The sequence below is a fragment of the Macaca mulatta genome, chromosome 14, assembly GCF_049350105.2.
Source record: "Macaca mulatta isolate MMU2019108-1 chromosome 14, T2T-MMU8v2.0, whole genome shotgun sequence".
NCBI lineage: Eukaryota > Metazoa > Chordata > Mammalia > Primates > Cercopithecidae > Macaca > Macaca mulatta.
The window spans coordinates 94,148,673-94,170,391 of record NC_133419.1 but is presented as its reverse complement, the minus strand read 5'-3'; the positions used below and the strand labels follow the sequence as shown (position 1 = coordinate 94,170,391).

General features: G+C 38.2%; 1 protein-coding gene and 1 long non-coding RNA gene across 3 annotated transcripts in view; one reads left to right on the top strand and one right to left on the bottom strand.

The window, feature by feature from the left end:
• Positions 1-1,355, bottom strand: part of DEUP1 (deuterosome assembly protein 1) — a 99,097-nt gene extending 97,742 nt beyond the window's left edge. Inside the window, exon 1 of one of the 2 annotated variants that reach the window (XM_077964174.1) lies at positions 1,030-1,355. In XM_077964174.1, coding sequence (XP_077820300.1) covers positions 1,030-1,229 — 200 coding nt within the window. In that variant the 5' untranslated portion in view covers positions 1,230-1,355. The remainder of the gene's footprint in view (positions 1-1,029) is intronic. The other variant, XM_001085105.5, reaches the window with a different exon arrangement.
• Positions 1,356-2,368: 1,013 nt separating this feature from the next.
• On the top strand, positions 2,369-18,510 carry LOC106993434 (uncharacterized). The gene is made up of 2 exons (XR_013404255.1): positions 2,369-2,437; positions 15,134-18,510. It is a non-coding gene; the product is annotated as an uncharacterized LOC106993434 (long non-coding RNA).
• The last annotated feature ends 3,209 nt before the right edge of the window (positions 18,511-21,719 follow it).

Genomic DNA, 21,719 nt, shown 5'->3' with positions numbered 1-21,719 from the left:
TTTAGCGACCCCTATGCATTTATGATATTGACTTAGTGATGAATTGAAATATGTGGTACTGACTAAAATGAGCATCCATTTACTACTTATTGAATAATAGCTTGGTACTATATTGTCTGCAAAGGACTCAGTACATGAGAACGAGTAAAACAGAATTCCCATTAAAAGAGAAATTCTAGCCAGATGTTCTCAAACTTTCTATTCTTGTGGATCCAATAAAGGTGTGCCTTTATTTGAGTACATTCTTTCTTTGGCCCTCTCTGGGTTTTGTTAGGATGAATGTAACTCTGAGATTTAAGACAAAAAGGCTACGAATGCCTTTAAAAAGAAATCTTGAAATTCTTCAATGGCTCTATGGGCACTGGCTCACCTCTTGACAAAATAGGGACGTTAATATTTGCCTAAAGTAAAAAAAAAAATGTTTTTCTCAGTAACAAAATTATAGTTAAAAAATAATCTATGACGATAACTGGAGAAAGTATTGAGAAGGACTTCAACTCTTCCGAATCACTGAATAAAAGTCAATTAAAGAGCATTCAAGGAGGTAGAAAGAGGAGGAAGATTCGAGCTCACATCACTTCCAAACCGAAGAGTTTAGGAGAGACCCTGGAACTGTGTGTGGGACAGAGCAGAGAGGAGCAAGGGATGGTGAAGGAAAACGTGACCAGAACGCGCAGACCTATAAATGGTTTTGTAGATTCTCAAATCTCTCACTTAAACGTCAGGGAAACTGAGGCACAGACAAGCTAAGTGGCTTGCCCAAGGCCACACGACTAAAGCCCAGGCCTTCTAACTTAGGGCGCAGCTCTGCTCTGGATATGCATGGGTGGGCCTCCCCTCCCAGCCTCTGTCCCCGCGCCACGCGCCCCTCCAGGACCCGCGCTCGGTTCAAGCCCAGCTTCCCGCAGAGCGGCTGCCCTTTTGGGGTCCCCCTGTCCCGCTCAAGGACCCGCGCCAGCCCGGGGGACAGCCTGGCCTTTGGGTGAGGGTCAGGGGCGAGGCGGGGCCGGGAAGGCCAAGAGCCATTACCTGCGCTGCGCGGCGCTCGCCCGAGAGGTCTGAGGCCGGGGGCGCAGGACCGCGTAGGTCACCTCCCACCTGGCCAGGCCCGCCCCAAGGGGCCTCGCCACCCGCCTCTGCGCTCCCGCCGCCTGGGCCCTCCTGCCGCGCGACCAACCAGGCAGTTGGGCCTCTCGCTCCCAGCGCTCAGCGCCGCCGCTTGTTGCCATGGGGACGTCGCGGCCCGAACTCGTGGCAGTCGGAGTGGGGGATGGGCGCGGCGGCGGTAGGCGCTGCCCTGTGGGGGGTTCCTCGGCTGCCTTCAACCTCGCCCCGCGCGAGCGCCACCTCGCTATCCCGCAGTTATGCGTCCAGTGCCCCCTCTATTCTGGGTCCTTTCCTCTTTGTAGTCCCACTGCCCTACCCCAGGGCCCGGCACCCAAGCTGCAGCCCGGAAATACTGGTTGAATGAATGAACCAAAGAGATCACGAAGGAACTGTAAACAGCTGGGATTCATCATCCAGGTTCTTTAAATCCCCTTGGCCCTCTTTCCTCTTACTCAAATTTGAAGTGGTATGAAAAAGAAATAAACTTGGGGTAAAGAGAACTGCTTTTCTCTCCGTGCACCCTAGTGTCTTACAGCTGGGAGGAGCTGGATTTCATCGCTCAGCCCCGGTTCCTGTGGTGATTAACAGCATCTGCTTGTACCTGGCTTTCCAAGCGCGATGGGTCCTTAACTGCTAGTCAGGCGAGCGGACAGTGTTGCCTCCCTTCTGGGAGAAGGGAAGAGCTTCTAAGAGAAGCTGGAACGAAACTCAATGGGACTGACTCCGGATTCTTTCCTTTTTCCACCAAATTCCAAGAGTCATTGATGACAGAATTTCTGTCTCTCTTCATTTCATAGAGGAAATAATAGAAAAGAATATATATTTTCCAACTGACATCTCGAGTGATTTGTTTTAAGCACTTGAATTTTGTGTTTGATTTATTTTAACCAAAGAATTCCTTCCTAATACATGGAGGCGACTACTTAATTCTTAAAGTCTTTTATTTGTACTTTACTTTCATCACTTTAATGCTAATTTGCTACTTTAATATTCCATGAATTTAATGCGCATCTACATCCCTCCGTCCAGGTTCCAACTGAATTTTATAAAACCATTATGCTGTTTCTTGACAAATTGAGCTTCATAGATGAATTGTATATAGTCACCTGGGATATTAGTTCTAATAAGTGTTTCATAGCTCTCATGTTTGCATGAAGAGGGTGACTGTGTTCTCTTAACTTGAAACTTTTCATTATTCTGAAAACTCTTAGTTATTCTTGTCTGAATTGAATGGGTCACTGTATTTTTTTTCTAACCCAAGGAAGGGAAAATGAAACGAAATTTAATGAAATCTCAGGATGCCCAAGATCACTAAGGCTATGTAACATTGGTAAGTACTTCCATGTTCATTATTTCTTTAGAGGCTCAGAAATACACTCAGCAAGTGTATCAGGTGTTATTTATAGCTCCTTTCAGAAGATTAGGAAACCCAGGCTTAGAGAGAATGAAGGATATGTCCATGGATTTGTCCATCTATTTGCACTTGAAATGGATGATACCTCAAGATATAAACCTAGATCATCTTACTCCAAATCCAGTGTTCTCCAAACATTAAGGTTGAGTTGGTTTCTTTAGCAGTCAGGATCTTCCTTAGCAAACTGTAGGTTTCATGTTTTCACATGGAAGAATAGGTGCAGGGGAATGCTTGCAAAAACATGTGAGAAGACACATACTATAATGGATTTTAGGAAAATTTAAATATAGAATAGGAACATCCCATTCAATTTAATACAAATAAAGGTTTTCATTTCAGGATGAGAGTTAAGATTTAAAATGCAAATACCTGTCCCCTACCCTGCTAGGAAGAAGTAACAGTAAAGACCTGAATTCACCTTGAAATGTCCTTATTATTAGATATTTTCAGGTAAGTTTGTTTTGAAAGGGATGAGACCAGGAAGACCCCAGTCTAAAGGGTAGGAAGAGTGTGGCCAGGGTGGAAATCTTCCTAAACAGGGTTAGTGAGAAGTGACAAGAGAGCTTAGTCATGAAAGAAAATCGGAGGACATGGCAAAGTAAGGATAAGATAAAATGTAACCAGAAATGGTCAAAGGAGAATATAGGGGGCATAAATAGATGAAGAATAAGGATGACCTATGGAAGAAAAGCTAAGGGACCAATTATAGGGAATAAATAATGAAGCAATAGGCTAAACCTTTAAAATTTAAAAACCTTCATAACAAAATCATTTCATGGGAAAATTTATAATAGCAATATAGTAAATGAATGTACAACTTTAACATATGCGTGGCTATATAAAATAACTTCATGTCTGTCTTTATATCAACAAGGAAATATTATTTTTATGTTTTAAAAAAAGTTTTAAAATAACATATATACATTATAATTTTAAAAACTAAGTATATCCTTATGCATAGAGCATACTTAAAAATTTTTTTTTAAACAATTATAATGAAATAATCATAGAACTGAAGAAACTATAGAGGAGATACAGTCTAACCCAGGGGTCCCCAACCCCTGGGCTGCATACTGGTACTGGTCAGTGGCCTGTTAGGAACCTGGCCACACAGCAGGAGGTGAGCAGCGGGCAAGCATTACGGCCTGAGCTTCACCTCCTGTTGATCAGTGGAGGCATTAGATTCTCATAGAAGCACGAATCCTATTGTGAACTGCACATGCCAGGGATCTAGGTTGTGCACTCCTTATGAGAATCTAATGCCTGATGATCTGGCATGGAACAGTGTCATCCTGAAACCATACCCCCTGGTGCCAAAAAGGTTGGAGACTGCTGGTCTAACCTCTTCATTTTGGATGTGAAGAAACTCAGATCCAAAGAGTTATAATTATTTGATTAGTTTCATTGGTAGTTAATGGCAAACATTTTCAAAGGAATTTTCTGGAGATGCTTAATACACATTCTAGTTGAGAAAATAACCATTCAGCAGGAAGAGATTCACTATTTAGAACTAAGATCACCTAGAGCAGCACTGTCCAATGGAAATATAATGCAAGTCACTTGTATAATTTTAAATATTCTAGTAGTCAAATTTTAAAAAGTAAAACACAGATGAAATATATTTCTAAATATCTAAATATATCTAAAATATCTAAATATATCTAAATATATTTAGTTATCTAAAATATATCTAATATATCTAAAATATCATTTTAACACCTAGTCAATATAAAAATTATTGAGATATTTTATATATTTTTTCATACTAAGTCTTCAAAATCTGATGCATAGTTTTTACTTAAAGCTCAATCAATTCATTCTGGCCACATGTAGGTGCTTCATAGTCACACATGACTGGTGGCTATTATGCTGGACAGGGAAGCTGGAGAATATGGGTGCTTGGTCAATGTCCTAAAGCCCTTCATTAAAGTGTGAAGGGCCATGCAAAGAGAGAGATTCTTAATTATTTGGGTGTGATTTGAGAGAGATTTTGAAAGTGTCCTGCCTCAGCATCCTTACCAACCTGCTCTGGGCTGGGATAGGCATTAGACATCTGAAGAGAAAGGCATAAATTTGAGCCCTTAACCAGGCAGCATGAGGCCTTTCATTGTGTCATGCCTGCTAGGCCTGTCAATCATCACTATCAGGGCTGCTTCTCCTCCTGATGGGAATTTAGAAGCACCAGGTTTCACTTCAGGATCAGAAAACAAAGCCAAATTCTTTGAAAAATGACTATCATGATTTTTTAAATTCTCTGCTTTTACTTTTTATGGACTTCAGTGTTTCGACACTGTGGTTTTGAAAATGTCATCCTCTTTCAGATATTAAGGGGAACTAAAGGAGAAAGATGTTTGTATAGTCGAGAGCTAAAGTTTTAAAGATGTAATACTTATTTCCTCGAGCCAGTCATGGCTAGGACAATGCTGAAGTGAAAGGGTCCTAATGGGAAAAACAAATTTGTAACCAGAGAGGAAAGTTGGGCCTGCCTGCTTAATGGCCTCTTTTCACTTGGGTCAACTTCTCCTCTGAGTTCAACTCAGACCTGAAAGCAGAAACCTTTCAGGTCACTAGCTAATATGATAGTGAGAAATTACTAGGTCAAAATCAAGGAAAAGACATGAACCTAGAGAAGTGAGCCCAGCACTTAAGGCTGCTTTTGAAGGCATTTGTTGCTCTGGAAGGAACAGGTGCAAAACTGAGCAGCTGTTTGATAGTTTTGTGAAAAAAAGGGGCAGAAGGCAAAGCCTGGGCTCAATAAATAAATAAACACCCCCTGTCTTTAAGCTGGGGCTTCAGAGGACTTTGCCCTCATGAAAATGGTGAAGCAGAAATAAATCAGTACTCCTACTGACTCACAGCCAGCTTGCAATCATCTGTAATTTGGGACAACCTCCATCTTTGAACTCAGAATAGGGTGGTACTAGACTGGTAGATTAAGATACCTGGAAGAAGCAAGCAGAAATTTTCCTAAAAATAACTTCTCAAATACAAAGGCCAGAACAAAAAGAAAAATAGAAATTCCAAAACTAGAAAAAAATTACTAATAACCAAAAATAAGAACACAACAGATATGAATAATGATAGATTTGGTACAGGTGATGGGATAACTTGTGAACTGGAAAACAGAAGAAAGCATCCAGATTGTAGAGAAAATAAAAATAATAAAATATTTTAGTATGAAGGTTTTTATAACTTTGGTACTTATTAACAGAATTATTTGTTGTTATGAAAGTAAAAATGGATAATATATGTGCAAGTATTTAATACATGCCCTGGCACATAGGGAGAACTCAAAAAGTATTTGTTGAATTTGAAATTTTAAAAAATTAATTTGTTGATTTCGCAGGTAATCTCTGTCATCTTATATAATTTCCATTTATTTGCCAAAATGTTCAAGCTTCTATTTTATTTTTTGTTTCAACTTTTAAAGCATATTAATAATAATTTTCTATTTTATTTTGCATGTTATGATCCCAGTCTCTAAAATATTTTGGATCGATTACTGCTAGCTCTTACCCATGTTGCCTTGTTTTCTTGTGTGGGTTTATAATTTTTGACTATGAGATACTTTTGAGGGGGAGCTTTATTTCTGGGACATCTTTGAGGCCAGGATGGAGGCTGAATCTTTTGATTTTGAATTTTCTTTTGAGAATTGTCTGGGGTCATGACAAACTCCAAACTGCTTTACATTAATTTTTTTACAGGAGGTTTTCTAGACAAAACAGGTAATATGATGAATGAAAAATTAGTGTTAGAATCAGCTTATGATACAAATTTCCAAAACTTGTTTTTCCTTTTCTTAGTTTTTCTTCACCCAGTGCCAAAGTCAAAATAGGCATGTTTTCTACTGTTCAATATTTCTGCCTTTTTTAAAAAAAATCAGGTTTTTATTTTAGAACAGTTTTAGATTTATATAAAATTATTAGCATAGTACAGAGGGCTCCCATCTACCCCACATCCAGTAGCCTCTATTATTAACATCTTACATTAGTCTAGTCTATTTGTTACAATTAATAAACTGATACTGATAAGATTAACCAGAATCCATACTTTATTCAGATTTTCTTGGATTTTACCTAATGTCCTTTCAGTTGCAGGACACCACACTAAATAGTGGTCATGTCTCCTTAGGCACATTTTGGCTGTGACAGTTTCCAAGAGTTTTTTTTAATGATCTTGGCAGTTTTGAAGAGTGCTGGTTAGATATTTTATGGAATGTCCCTTACTTGAAATTTGTCTGCAGTTTTTCTCATGATTAGATTGGAAGGAAACTCACAGAAATTAACTGCCATTTTCATCACATTGTATCAAGGGCACATACTATCAACTTGATTTATTATGACTGTTGATGTTGACCTTGATCATCGGGTTGAGATGGTGTTTGTCAGTTCTCTCCACTGTAAAGTTACTCTTTCCCTCACTTCCATACTGTACTTTTTGAATGGAAGTCATTGTGTGCAGCACACACTTCAGGAGTAGGGAGTTATGCTCTGCCTTCCAAAGGGTAAAGTACATATATCAACTATTTGGAATTCTGCATGGAAGGTTTGTCTATCTCCCCCATTTATTTATATCAGTATGGACTCATGGATATTTATTGTATACTTTGAATTATAATCCAAAGTTACTTTGCTTGAGAAAATAAAAAAATTGAGTTTCTCAAATTATTCCAGCTGTGGTCATTGGGAGCTCTTCCAGTTGGCTCCTATGTTCCTTTGACATACTCTCATCACTGTGGAATTTTTGTTTTCTCATCACCGTGGAATTTTTGTTTTTGAGAACTTCATTACTTTCCCAGTGTCATCTTGTATATCCTGCTCCGGCAATCAGCTCTTTCTTCAGGGAGCACTTATTAACAATGAATTAGAAACCAGTATCTGGGCACTAGGAATGCTCCTTGCTGCTTGATTGTTCTTGTTCCTAAACCCTCTCAGCTGACAGAACAAGGAAATATATTTATGTAATACTGACCCTTGTATATATAAATAACTCTAAGTATTTCTATATGTAGCCATTTATATCTAAACAACCATGAGTTTATCTAAGCTAAACATGAGTTCACACTGTTATCTCCAACTCTGTTACACAGATCATTCTAGCTTCTTCCCCTTACTTACCTGTAAATTCCTGCTCCAATGCTAAAAGAGTGGCTTCCCATCATCCGCCATCCATTTACTTAACTGCACAAATGCAGTATAGGTGTATAACAGTATCAGAATTGTTAACCTGTACCATACGGAAGAGGACATTATCAATTAAAGTACAGTGCATATATATAGTAAATATTTCCTTTAGCCTCAATAGATTTGACTCATTTCCAAAGTTACTTAAATCAGTACCTTCTCCATCTTCCTCGTTTAGTGAGGTTGTTTTACAAATCTATAACACAGTTAGGATGTTTTGTCACATTCTCCATTCTCTTTTGGGATCGCCCGGCCTCCTGAATATTTTTTTAAATTTGCATACACTAAGGTTCACTATTTGTGCCTCATTTACTTTTTTTTGAGACAGGGTCTTGGTCTATTGCCCAGGCTGGAGTACAGTGGCATGATCTCAGCTCACTGCAGTCTTGACCTCCTGGGCTCAGGCAATCCTCCTACCTCAGCCTCCTGAGTAGCTGAGACCACAGGCATATGCCACCATGCTCAGCTGATTTTGTTTCTCTTCTGTTGAGACAGGTCTCTCTGTGATGACCAGGCTGGTCTTGAACTCCTGAGTTCAAGTGAATCATTCTGCCTCAGCCTCCCAAAGTTTTGGGATTACAGGTGTGAGCCACTGTGCCTGATCTTATTTACTTTTATAGTGAAGGTAACCTTTTGGAATCCCAGTTTTATGCAGAAGTTTGTTGGAATCCTCACCTGGGCTGGTCTTGGGCCCTATGTCCTATTATTATCCTTCTGCATGTAGCCACCACAGTGTAAGCAGAAACACTCAGAGCAGAAGTCTCTTTTAGCATTCACTCCCTTGTGGGGGTTCTTCTTACTTCTCACATAACTTAGGTTATGAAATCTATTGATTCTATTATTTCACTCCAACTCAGTAAGATATTTACATTTTTATAATGTTTTACTTGTTTCAGTTAGATTTTTCCGAGTATCTAATCAAACATCCTACCAGAAATGTAAGTCCTTTTTACATTATTTAATTTAAAAAAATTTCATTATCTATAAACATCTTTTAAGTTTCCTCAGCTCTTTATTTTTGGAAACAAAAAGAGGAAAATTATGAATGGGTTAAATAATGATTCAAGATCCGATTCCATTTGTTATAAATAGTGATGTTAGAGAAAAGTTAAAGAATACAACATAGCCACTTACAAAAATAAGAGAACATGTCTTTAAAATACATTTAGAATAAGAATTTTGTATTAGGAAATTCAACTGTTATTTTTGTTGTTATTATTTAATTTTACTGTAATGACTTCCATGAATTGAGAATTACTTTCTGTATATCTCTGAGTGTCATGTTTTCTGGTTACCCTATAAACAATGTTAATATGCAGTTGGCTGAATAAAACTGAGCTAGAAATACATAAGCAAATACTTTAAACAAATATTAATAAATAAACATTCTGTCATTATCTTGAGACTGTGGCACCTGTTTTAGAGAGATACCAATGTTTTATCCATTTTAGTGTCAGCCTTCAGTGATCAGGTGGAACAACATGCAGACTGAAGAAAAATGACTCTCAGTATCCTCATTACTTAGGTTTGTGCTGTAAGACCACTCATCATGTTGCCACCATTATGCCTTTTTTGTTTTTGTTTGTGGTATAAAGCATGTTAGCATTGTTGCTGCTGCTGTTGAATATATGTGGTAATACCTATTATAAAACATTATTTTAGGACACATCTGAGGAACATGAGCTTGCCACATACAGTAGAAAATAACAACAACAATTTTCTCTTTTCCTTTTCCCAGACTAAGATTATAAAACTCTTAGACATGTCTCAGTTGCTTACACATGAAACCTAGTTCATAATGTCCTCACATACAGTACCATTTATTCCCCATATGGTTGCACTTCGACGTGCAATGATTTTATATAAGCCTTGTTAGAAAACAACTTTTGATAATTTAGGGGAGTTATCTTCTCTAAAGAGTAAATTTACATCATTCTTTTGGAACATTTCAGAATGTCACCTGAAAAGTATACCTATCTTCAGTCTGCGGCGACCTCAACACCCAGAAACTCAGATTATCTCTGAAAGTGTGTAAATTGCTTTGTAAAGAAGGCATCAGTCTCATTATCACAGTGTGGTGTTAAAATCCACTATGCAGTCCTATTTCTGAACTGAATGGGAGAAATTCCTCAACTTGACATAAATCCTCAGATGATAGAGACTAATCATTGTGAGAAGAAACCACATTTCCTTTTTTTCTCTTTTCATGATTAAATGTTTCAATTGCATTTTCTCATTTTAAGTGGGTATCAGTCATTTGCCTGTTGATAGCTGAATTAAGTTTGTAAACTATGAAGGAAAGGAAAATGTTCTTTCATCTTAGTTAATCTTTTTCATTCCAGTAGTGATTGAAAAAAGAATCAATAGCAGTAAGCCCTCCAGGCAGGAAAAATATTTAATTTCATTGTACATCTTTTAAAATTGTGAATTTTCTTATTTTCTTGAATCTTCCCTTTTTTTTGAACATACAATATGAGAAAACAACTCTACAAATGATTTATTTCTAAGAAAGCCAGCTGAGCATTGTAGAAAGAATATGGACTTTGCCTTCAGACAACAAGAATTTGAATCCCAAATCTGCCTTTTACTAGCTAAATGACTATGGCTAGCTTACTTGCCCTAATCAAAAATTAGTTCCCTCGTTTCTATAGTGGGGAATAGCAATACTTATAGGACTGTAGTGAAGATTAAATTAGGTCAGTTATGTATATAACACACCTATCATGTAGCATCATTATTGTTATTGCTATTATTTATTATATAACTATTATGTTGTTTTAAAAAATATTCAGAGAGAAAAAGTATATGGATGCTTTTAGAAACAAATTAGCCAGAACAAGTTGTAACGATAAAGAGCTTACCCAGAAGACACTTGACTGGTACATATTGAACAGTGATAAAGGGGAAGTGAAAAGATAATTACATTAATTGGTTGCTAAAGTATTTTTGCCCAAATGAAAGTCAAAACTAGGGGGTTAAGTGAAGACTTTCGGCATGTCTGAAATTTATATATTCACTCATTCATTTATTCAAAACTGCATATTTATGTAACATTAACCATATGCTGGGCATTGTGGAAGAAGAAAGATCAAGGGTTAGGAGCATGCAAAGAGAATTCCATCTAAATAATTATAGTACTTTTTCCAAACCAAAAACATACAAAAAGATGTTCACTGTCAACAATAGTTAAAAAATATAAATTAATAAAATTATAAGATACTTTCTCTCATAGGATTGCAAAAAATTAGAAAGACTAGTAACATTTAAAATTGGCAAAGATATAGGCATACTGTCATCTACTGTTTGGAGGTATGTAAATTATTACATTATTTTTGGCAATATTTGAGTAATTTGAAAATATTTATCTAAATTTAAAATGTTCATAGCCAGCAATTCTAAGAATTTATCTTACAGAAATAATATCATGGGAAATAATATCTTACAGAAAACATAATGATATGTTTTCTCTTTAGGGAGAGAGAGAGAGAGGTTTGCTGCAGTGTTGTTTGTAATCACATAAAAGGGAAGGAGGAGTGCAACAGAATAGTATATTCCTATATTTACACTCACATGTCTGTTGGCAGAGGACCTTAGTCCCTTACAACATGGACCTCTCCATAGGGCTAACTGAGCATCCTTATGCCATGGCAACTGACTTCTTGCAGAGAAAGTTATGTAAGAGAGAGAAAGATATATGCTGCCACCACAAAAAAATAATAAGTATGTGAGGTAATGCATATGTTAATTAGCTTAATTTAGTCATTCAATATATACATATTTAAAAACGTTGCACACGGTAAATATATATAATTTTTATTTGTAGTTTAAAAACTAATTAAAAATAAATAAAGCTGCAATACCGTTTATGACCTAGTCTCAGAAGTCACACAATATCATTTCTACAACATTCTATTAATTAGCACTAAATCCCCAAATCCAGTCTAAGCTCAAGAGGTGGCAAATTAGGCTTCAGTTTTTGGGGGCAGAGGTGTTGAATAATCTGTGGACATATTTTAAAACTATTCCTCTTTGTCCTCTGGCTACAAGTTATTTACATTCTTCATATATGGAAAATATATTCACCCTCTTCCATACCAACTCCCAGTGCCAAGTCTTAATCTTTTACAGCATCAGCTAAAAGTCTAGAAATTTGCCATCTTAATTAGACCTAAATGTGAATGCGGCTTCTCTAGTGTTGTTTTTTAAGTGCAGCTCCTTGAGTACAGTTCCTTTTAACTCAAGTCCTGTGGGTTTAAGAGACAAGTTACCCACATACTCATCCAACATGCGTAAGATAACTGTAGACAATCCTATTCAAAGAGTGGAAAAATGGGAAGCCTAAAGCAATCACTGGTCCATAGCAATTCTGAAATCCACCCAGGCACATGTTCAATGTTTCTTGATTCTAACCCAAGGAACTTCCCAGGAATAGTTCTCCATGGCTCTTGGCCGTACCCTTTGGTTTACTGGTTCCCTCCTCTGATTAATCTGTCCTTCCCCTTGAAAGGTAGACTGTTTTGGAGCTGTGCAGTTTTCTCAGGAAAACTTTGGAATTTCAAATGCCTCCTTTCATTGTGCCTTATCTCTGTTCCCTTCAGTCTAAGCTGATGGTATTTCTGTCAATATCATTATTTTTAGAAACTTTCTGAATCCCCTACGAACCTTATTCAAGCTCACTTCATTAGACAAAAGTCATACCCCAAAACATTTTCAAGGAAAGTTCTTCTCTACTTTGGGCTTCTGCTGAACTGTGGAAAGACAATACCCTTAAGCTTGTTCAAAGCTCTGTTGTTTCACTGAGTGGTTCTCAGAGGCACCATCTTACATCTTTCTGAGATTGTAAACAAAATATTGTACAGCCACACTCTCATCTTCATCTCTGGAACATATCTTTCCATCAGTGCCCTGAATTTGATTTTTGCTGGGAAGCCATGACTTTATTTTAGGTTTGTTTGCCATCTAGAGATGGTGAAGATTTTCAAAACCATCAAATAATGGCTTCTCACATTTAGCAATTCTTCTTTTAGTTTATCTCCTTCCTCTCTGTTGTTTCACTGAGTGGTTCAAGAAGAAACCAGGTGAAATATTCAGCACTTTGCCCGGCTATCTCCTTAGGAAGATCACTCAGTTCATTAGGTACATTTTCTACTTTCCACATTACAACAAGTGATAGTATTGCAAAATTTCTGCCACTATATCCTAAGGATCCCTTTTCTTCAGGTTCCAATAAGCTTATTCTTACTTTTCTTTTAGCTTTTACCCTTAGCCTTCCTATAGCCGTCAGGCGTCTATTAACGGTTTCATTAGGCTTTTTCTAGTACTCTCCTTTAAAGCCTTTACAGCTTTTGCCCACATCCAGTTCCAAAGCCACGTCCACAGTTTTATGTATTTATTATGACAGCACCTATTTTGGGGTATCAAATCTGTATCAGTTATTTTCTGCTGTGTAACAAATTACTCTAAAACACAGTAGCTTGTAACACCATTTATTATGTCACACTTTCTGTGGGTTAGGCATCAGGGAGCAGCTTATGTGGGTGGTTTTGGCTCAGGGTCTCTCATGAGATTACAGTCAACATGTCAGTAAGGGCTACAGTCATCTGTAGGCTTGAAGGAGGCCCAAGGACCCACTTCCAAGATGGCTCACTCACATATACATTGGCAAAGGGCCACAGTTCTTCACTGGCTATTAACAGGAAGCCTCCGTTCCTTGCTATGTTGGCCTTTCCTTACGGCTGCTTGAATGTTCTCATGACATGGAAGTTGGCTCCCCCAGGAGTGAGTGATCTGGGAGAGAAAGCAAGGATTGAGCCACAATGTCTTTTATGATCTAGTCTCAGAAGTCATACACTATAACTTCTGCCACATTCCGTCCATTAGAAGTGAGTCACAATGTTCAGTCCACACTCAGAAGAGGGGGGTTAGTTTCTACCCTTTCACCTAGAAAATGTTGATATATTATTATGTAAAAAAACAAAGCAAGTTTTATATCTATATGCATAGCATGATTCTGTTTTGGGAGAAAGCAATCTAACCTTGCATATATGGGTAAAAACATAAAGAGTTCTTGAAACCTACAGACCAAAATGTTGATAGTTCTTACATATGTTAGGCAGTTGGAATGAGCCTAGTGAGACATAAGAGAAGAAGAATGAGTTTTAAATATTACTTTTAAAAAGAGGTAGAATTTATGTATTTTAAACTTTCTACTTGTGTTTTGCCATGTTTTGAAAACTTTCTAAAACAAGCATGTGTAGCTTACACAATTAACAATTCTGTTTACCAAGGGGAGAATGCTTACTCAGCTATAAATGTTAAATTGAGATTGGAGAAGAATGGACATGAGGGCATGATGCACCAGAAATCTCAATATAATAATCAAGTGTCCAAGAGAAAAATAATTTTGTTACTACTGAAGGTCTAATTTGTTCAAAGTAGATAAAATCAGCCATCTAAATTACGAAAAACATAACTTCAGCTCTATCTGCTTTACCACAGAGTAAATGTTGACAAGATTTTAAGATAGAATAGAAAACAAAGGACTTCTGGTTAAAATGGAAACATGGCAGACTGAAATATACTTTACCTACTCTTCCCTCCTGAAACTCTACTACAATGTCAGTAAAGGCTGTGTGTACACACACACATGCACACACACATTTAAGAGACAGAAAGACAGAGAGATAGAGAGAGAGAACATAAAAGACGACAGCAACAATGTAATTTTGACTGCTGAAAAGCTGATGCATGTAAATTGCCTTTGTAGATCAAAAGAAGCTGAAATAGAAGCCCATGAGGAGGAAAGCCAGGGATTTCCAAAAACAGTCTTGAGAGTTGAAAGTACCAGGTACTTCAGAATGTAAGGGACACAAGTAGAGAAGAAAACAAGAGGATTGATTTAAAATCTACTTAGGACATGGTTTATTTCCCAGATCTGTAGCACCACCCCCAGTCAGGCAACTTTCTCTTTCTGACCTTGGCAGAAAATTAGAGGTTTACTCTCTGGAGATGTCAAGGCCAGAGAACTCTGGACTTAGGGCATTAGGTAGAGAGGAGAATAAGAATACCGTACCAAAAACAGGGAAAGTAGCTGAAAGTCTCTATTCTAAACATTCTCTTCCATGGCTCAGCTTTAGAATTCTGGCAGTCATATTTAAAGGCAGGAGATTGGTGGATTTCTCTAAAAGGAAAATTATCAGCCCAAGAGGAAAGCAAAGCAAGGCAAAACAAAACAAAACAAAATGTAGACAGTTGGGGAGTCCTTCAATAAAATTGGAGTCAATTATTCTTCAGTGAAGCCCAGCTTTAATAAGCCCTGTTCTCTCTCACACACACAACTGTAAGGCTTCTGTCTCCTTATTGTTGTTATTTTTAAAAATTATTATTTCAGAAATGACGATCTCACTGGTACTATCTCTGTTTCCTTCAGACTCAAGTGATCCTGGGCTCAAGTGATCCTCCCACCTCAGCCAGGCAAATGGCTAGGATTACAGGTACATGCCGCTGCACCTGGCTTGGCTTCTTTCTTAATATGAGCCAAAATAAGAATGACAAGAGATTTAGGAAAAACTTTTAACATCAGAAAGGACCAAACAAAGAAAAAGGTAACATGAACAAAACAAATCATGTAGGAAGTAGAAGGAAAAAAAACTGTAATTATCATCAGGGAAATAAGAAAAGGTATTACATCCATGACACACACACAAAAAGTTATAAAAAGTCAATATTTGGAAAACAAAATAAAGACCTTAGACATTTAAAAATGTGATGCAAGAAACAAAAATTTAAATGTTCTATGGAAAGGATTAAGAAAATGTCTTAAAAATGTAGAACAACAACAAGAAGAAAATGTAAAATAACAGAGAAAACATAAAGTCTACATGTCCATCATTTGAATAATATCAATACCAGAAAAAGACCAGAGCAAATGGAGCGGAATATTGTCAAATAAATAATCTAATATTTTTCAGAATGAAAGGACATATTTCCAGATTGAATGAACCCCACCAACTACTCAGCATCCCACATTAAAGCAGACTCATGCAGAATACGTACATCATCATGAAATTTCGGAACACTGGGGACATGCAGTCCCCTAGAAGCATCATGATTTTTTTAAAAACTCACATACAAAGGATTGAAAATCAGAATATTGTCAGACTTCTAACAGCAAGTTAAACTGTAGAACAATGGAGCAATGTCTTCAAAGTTCTCAGAGAAGATGGTTTCCAACCTCTAATCTGTACCCTAACAACTAATAAAGTGTGAAGTTAGAATAAGGACAGTTTCAGGCAAGCAAGATCTCATCAAATTTACATTCTATGCATCATTTCTCAGAAAGCTAAAGGAGGATGTGTTCACTAAGTAAAGAGTAAACTAAGAAAGGGCAAGATATGGAATCCAAGGAACAGGGACCTCACTCAAGAGAGTCAAAGGGAATTCCTTGGATGACAGCAAAAGAAGATTCCCGCGGCAACAGCTGTGTTGCATCCTTGAATGTGATTGACCCAGATTGAAGAGGAGGACAGAACCTCCAGGAGGAAATGAAGAAGTAATATGTATAAAATTGACATAATCTTCAATATGTTTGATGTTTTCAGTGGAGATTACAATTCTGTAATAAAATTTGGAATGCATTAATTAAAACTATCAAATGGGAAAAAATAAGATCGTTATTAATTCCAGGGAAAATATAACATTATACAAGAAAGGAATATAATTAACAAAGTACTTGGCTCAGATAAATAATTTTTGCATAGACAAATTAATGTAAGCCCAAATACTAATCTATCTGAAAATATGGTGAGGTGGTTTGGCTGTGTCCCCACTCAAATCTCATCTTGAATTGTAGCTCCCATAATTCCCATGTGTCATGGAAGGGACCCAGTAGGCGGTAATTGAATCATGGGGGCAGGTCTTTCTCATGCTGTTCTTGTGACAGTGAATAAGTCTCACGAGATCTGATAGTTTTATACAGAGGAGTTCCCCTACACATGCTCTTTGCCTGCTGCCATGTAAGATGTGACTTTGTTCCTCCTTTGCCTTCTTCCATGATTATGAGGCCTCCTCAGCCGTGTGTAATTGTGAGTCAATTAAACCTCTTTCCATTATAAATTACCTAGTCTCAGGTTTGTCTTTATTAACAGCATGATAATGGACTAATACAGTAAATTGGTACCAGGAGTCTGGGGTGCTGCTGTAAAGATACCCAGAAATGTAAAGGTGACTTTGGAACTGGGCAACAAGCAGAGGTTGGAACAGTTTGGAGGGTACAGAAGAAGACAGGAAGATGTGGGAAAGTTTGGAACTTCCTAGAGACTTGTTGAATGGCTTTGACCAAAATGCTGATAGTGATATGAGCAATAAAGTCCAGGCTGAGGTGGTCTCAGATGGAGATGAGGAACTTGTTGGAAACTGGAGCAAAGGTGACTTTTGCCATGTTTAGCAAAGAGACTGGCAGCATTTTTCCCCCACCCTAGAGATTTGTGGAACTTTTTTTTTTTTTTTTTTGAGACTGATCTCACTCTGTGCCAGGCAGGAGTGCAGTGGCACTATCTCAGCTCAGTGCAACCTCCGCCTCCTGGATTCAAGCAATTCTCCTGCCTCAGCCTCCCAAGTAGCTGGGACTACAAGCATGCACCACCATGCCCAGCTAATTTTTGTATTCTTAGTAGAGTCAGGGTTTCACCATGTTGGCCAGGATGGTCTTGATCTCTTGTCCTCATGATCTGCCCATCTCGGCCTCCCAAAGTGCTGGGATTACAGGCATGAGACAGAGATTTGTGGAACTTTTAACTTGAGAGAGATGATTTAGGGCACCTGGCCAAATAAATTTCTAAGCAGTGAAGTGTTCAAGAATGGACTTGGGTACTGTTAAAAGCATTCAGTTTTATGTATTCACAAAGATATGGTTTGGAATTGGAACTTATGTTTAAAAGGGAAACAGAGCATAAAAGTTCAGAACATTTACAGCCTGATTATGCCATAGAAAAGAAAAACCAATTTTCTGAGGAGAAATTCAAGTTGGCTACAGAAATTTGCATAAGTAATGAGGAGCCAAATGTTAATTCCCAAGACAATGGGGGAAATGTCTGCAGGGCATATCAGACGTCTTCACTGCAGTCTTTCCCATCACAAGCTGGGAGGCCTAGGAGGAAAAAATGGTTTTGTGGGCTGGGCCCAGCTCCCCATCCCATCCACTCCAGCTGTGACTAGCTATGATGGTACAGCTTGGGCCATGGCTTCGGAGGGTGCAAGCCCAAGCCTTGATGGCTTTCACATGGTATTGAGCCTATGGGTACACAGAAGTTTGCTGCAGGGATGGGGCCTCCTGGAGAACCTCTGCTAGGGCAGTGCAGAAGGGAAATGTGGGGTTGGAGCCCCCACACAGAGTCCCCACTGGGGCACTGCCTACTAGAGGTGTGAGAAGGGGCTCACTGTCCTCCAGGCCCCAGAATGGTAGATCCATCAACAGCTTGCATCATGTGCCTGGAAAAGCCAGAGACATTCAATGCCAGCCTGTGAAGACAACCAGAAGCAGGGGAGTGTACTCTGCAAAGCCACAGAAGTGGAGTTGCCCAAGGCCATGAGAGTCCACCTCTTGAATCAGCATGACCTGGATATGAGATACGGAGTCAAAGGAAATAATTTTGAAGCTTTAAAATTTGACTGCCCTGCTAGATTTCAGACTCCCATGTGGCCTTTAGCCCCTTCATTTAGGCCAATTTCTCCTGTTTGGAATGAGTGTACTTACCCAATGTAACCATGTGGAACTGTGAGTCCATTAAACTTATTTTCTTTATAAATTACTCAGTCTCAGGTATGTATTTATTAGCAGCATGAGAATGGACTAATACATATGATATAGCTATATATAAGTGGATGAGAGAAAAGTCTGTGGGGGTATTCAGGGAAGTTATGATGTATCTTCAACAGTGAAGAGTGCCTAGACAATATCTGAAATGCAAAATTAAAAAGTATAGAATAAACTTGTTTATTAAAACATGGAGGCTGCGGTAGGCATTCATTATTTCTTTTAAGGGTGTCCACCATCTTTCGAACAACATCCTTTTTAAGCAATTATTTTTAATTTTTATGGGTACATAGTAGCTGTATATATTTATGGGGTATATGAGATATTTTAATACAGGTATACAATGTGTAATAATCACATTAGTGTAAATGGGGGTATTCATCTCCTTAAGCATTTATTATTCCTTTGTGTTATGAACATTCCAGTTATACTCTTTTCATTATTTTTAAATGAAATTAAATAATTTAAATAAATTATTGTCAACTGTGGTCACTTTGTTGTGCTATCAAATACTGGATCTTATTCATTCTATCTAACTGTATTTTTGTACCTATTGACTATCCCCACCCCACTATCCTTCCTAGCCTCTGGTAACCATCATTCTATTTTTTTTTTTTTTTTTGAGATAGAGTATCACTCTGTCGCCCAGGCTGGAGTGCAGTGGCATGATCTCAGCTCACTGCAAGCTCCACCTCCCGAGTTCATGCCATTCTCCTGCCTCAATTTCCCGAGTAGCTGGGACTACAGGCACCTGCCACCCTGCCCGGCTAAGTTTTTGTATTTTTAGTAGCGATGGGGTTTCACCGTGTTAGCCAGGATGGTCTCCATCTGCTGATCTCGTGATCTGCCTGCCTTGGCCTCCCAAAGTGCTGGGATTACAGGCGGGAGCCACCGCACCCGGCCCATTCTATTTTTTATCTCCACGAGTACAATTGTTTTAATTTTTAGTTCCCACAAATGAGTGAGAACATGTGAGGTTTGTCTTCCTGTGCCTGGCTTATTTTACTTAACATAATGACCTCCAATTCTACGCATGTTGTTGCAAATGACAGGATCTCATTTTTTTTTTATGGCTGAATAGTACTCCACTGTGTATATGTGCTGCATTTTCTTAATCCATTTGTCTGTTGATGGACACTTAGGTTGCTTCCAAATCTTGGCTATTGTGAATACTGCTGCAATAAAGATGGGATTACAGGTATCTCTTTGATATCCTGATTTCCTTTCTTTAGGGTATGTAGCTGGCAGTGGGATTGCTTGATCTCATTGTAGCTCCATTTTTAGTTTTTTCGAGGAACCTCCAAACTGTTCTACATAGTGGTTGTACTAATTTACATTACCATCAACAGTGTACAAAGGTTCCCTTTTCTCCACATTTTCACCAGGATTTATTATTCTCTGTCCTTTGGATAAAAGCCATTTTAACTGGAGTGAGATGCTAGCTCATTGTAGTTTTGATGTGCATTTCTCTGATGATTAATGATGTTGAGCACTTTTTCATACACCTGTTTGCCATTTGTATGTCTTCTTTTGAGAAATGTCTATTCAGATCTTTTGCCCATTCTTAGTTGGATCATTACATTTTTCCCTATTAAGTTGTTCAAAACTGGAGGAATGATATTAACTGACTTGAAATTATTCTACAGCGCTATAGTAACCTATATTCTGGCTGTCAGTTTCTTGTCAAATGGGTAGTCTGCAAATATTCTCCCATTCTGTGGGTTGTCTCATCTTTGTTAATTGTTTCCTTTGTTGTGCAAAATTTTTTTTTTTTTCTTTTTGAGACGGAGTCTCACTCTGTCACCCAGGCTGGAGTGCAGCGGTGTGATCTTGGCTCACTGCAACCTCCGCCTCCTGGGTTCAAGTGATTCTTCTGCCTCAGCCTCCCGAGTAGCTGGGACTACAGGCATGGGCCACCACACCCAGCTAATTTTTTTTTTTTTTTTGTATTTTTAGTAGAGATGGAGTTTCACCATATTAGCCAGGATGTTCTGGATCTCCTGACCTCGTGATTTGCCTGCCTCAGCCTCCCAAAGTGCTGGGATTACAGGCATGAGCCAATATGCCTGGCCAAGATTTTTAACTTGATGTGATCTCATTTGTCCATTTTTGCTTTGGTTGCCTGTGCTTATGGGGTATAACTCAAGAAATCTTTGCCCAGTTCAATGCCCTGTAGAGTTTCCCCAATGTTTTCTTTTAGAAGTTTCATAGTTTGAGGTCTTAGATTTAAGTATTTAATCCAGTTTGATTTGATTTTTGTATATGGTGAGAAATAGGGGTCTAGATTCGTTTTTCTACATATGGATATCGAGTTTTCCCAGCACCATTTATTGAAGGCACTGTCCTTTCCTCGACATATGTTCTTGGCACCTTTGTCAAAAATGAGTTTACTGTGGATGTGTGGGTTTATTTCTGGATTCTCTATTCTGTTCCATTGGCCCATGTGCCTGTTTTTATGCCACTAACATGCTGTTTCGGTTACTATAGCTCTGTAACATAATTTGAAGTCAGGCAGTATTATTTCTCCAGTTTTGTTCTTTTTGCTCAGGATAGTTTTGGCTACTCTGGGTCTTTTGTTCTATATACATTTTAAGATCATTTTTTCTTTTTTTGTGATGAATGTCTTTGGTATTTTGATAGGGATTGCATTGAATCTGTAGATTGTTTTGTGTAGTATGGACAATTTAACAATATTCGTTCTTCCAATCCATGAAGATGGAATAGCTTTCCGTTTTTTGGTGTCCTCTTCAACCTCTTGCATCAATGTTTTATAGTTTTCTTTTTTCACTTTTGAATTTTTATTTAAAAACAGAAAATTCTGAAATGCTTTTATGTGTCTCTTCCAATCAAAGTAAACGATCTTTTAAAAACTTATACAATTTTCAGCTGGGAACAGTGACTCATGCCTGTAATCCCAGCACTTTGGGAGGCCGAGGCAGGTGGATCACCTGAAGTCGGGAGTTGGAGACCAGCCTGACCAACACGGAGAAACCACGTCTGTACTAAAAATACAAAATTAGCCAGGCGTGATGGCACATGCCTGTAATCCCAGATACTCAGGAGGCTGAGGCAGGATAATCACTTGAACTTGGGAGGCAGAGGTTGTGGTGAGCTGAGATTGCACCATTGTACTCTAGCCTGGGCAACAAGAGCGAAACTCCACCTCAAAAAACAAAAACAACAAAAAAAAAACTTACACAAT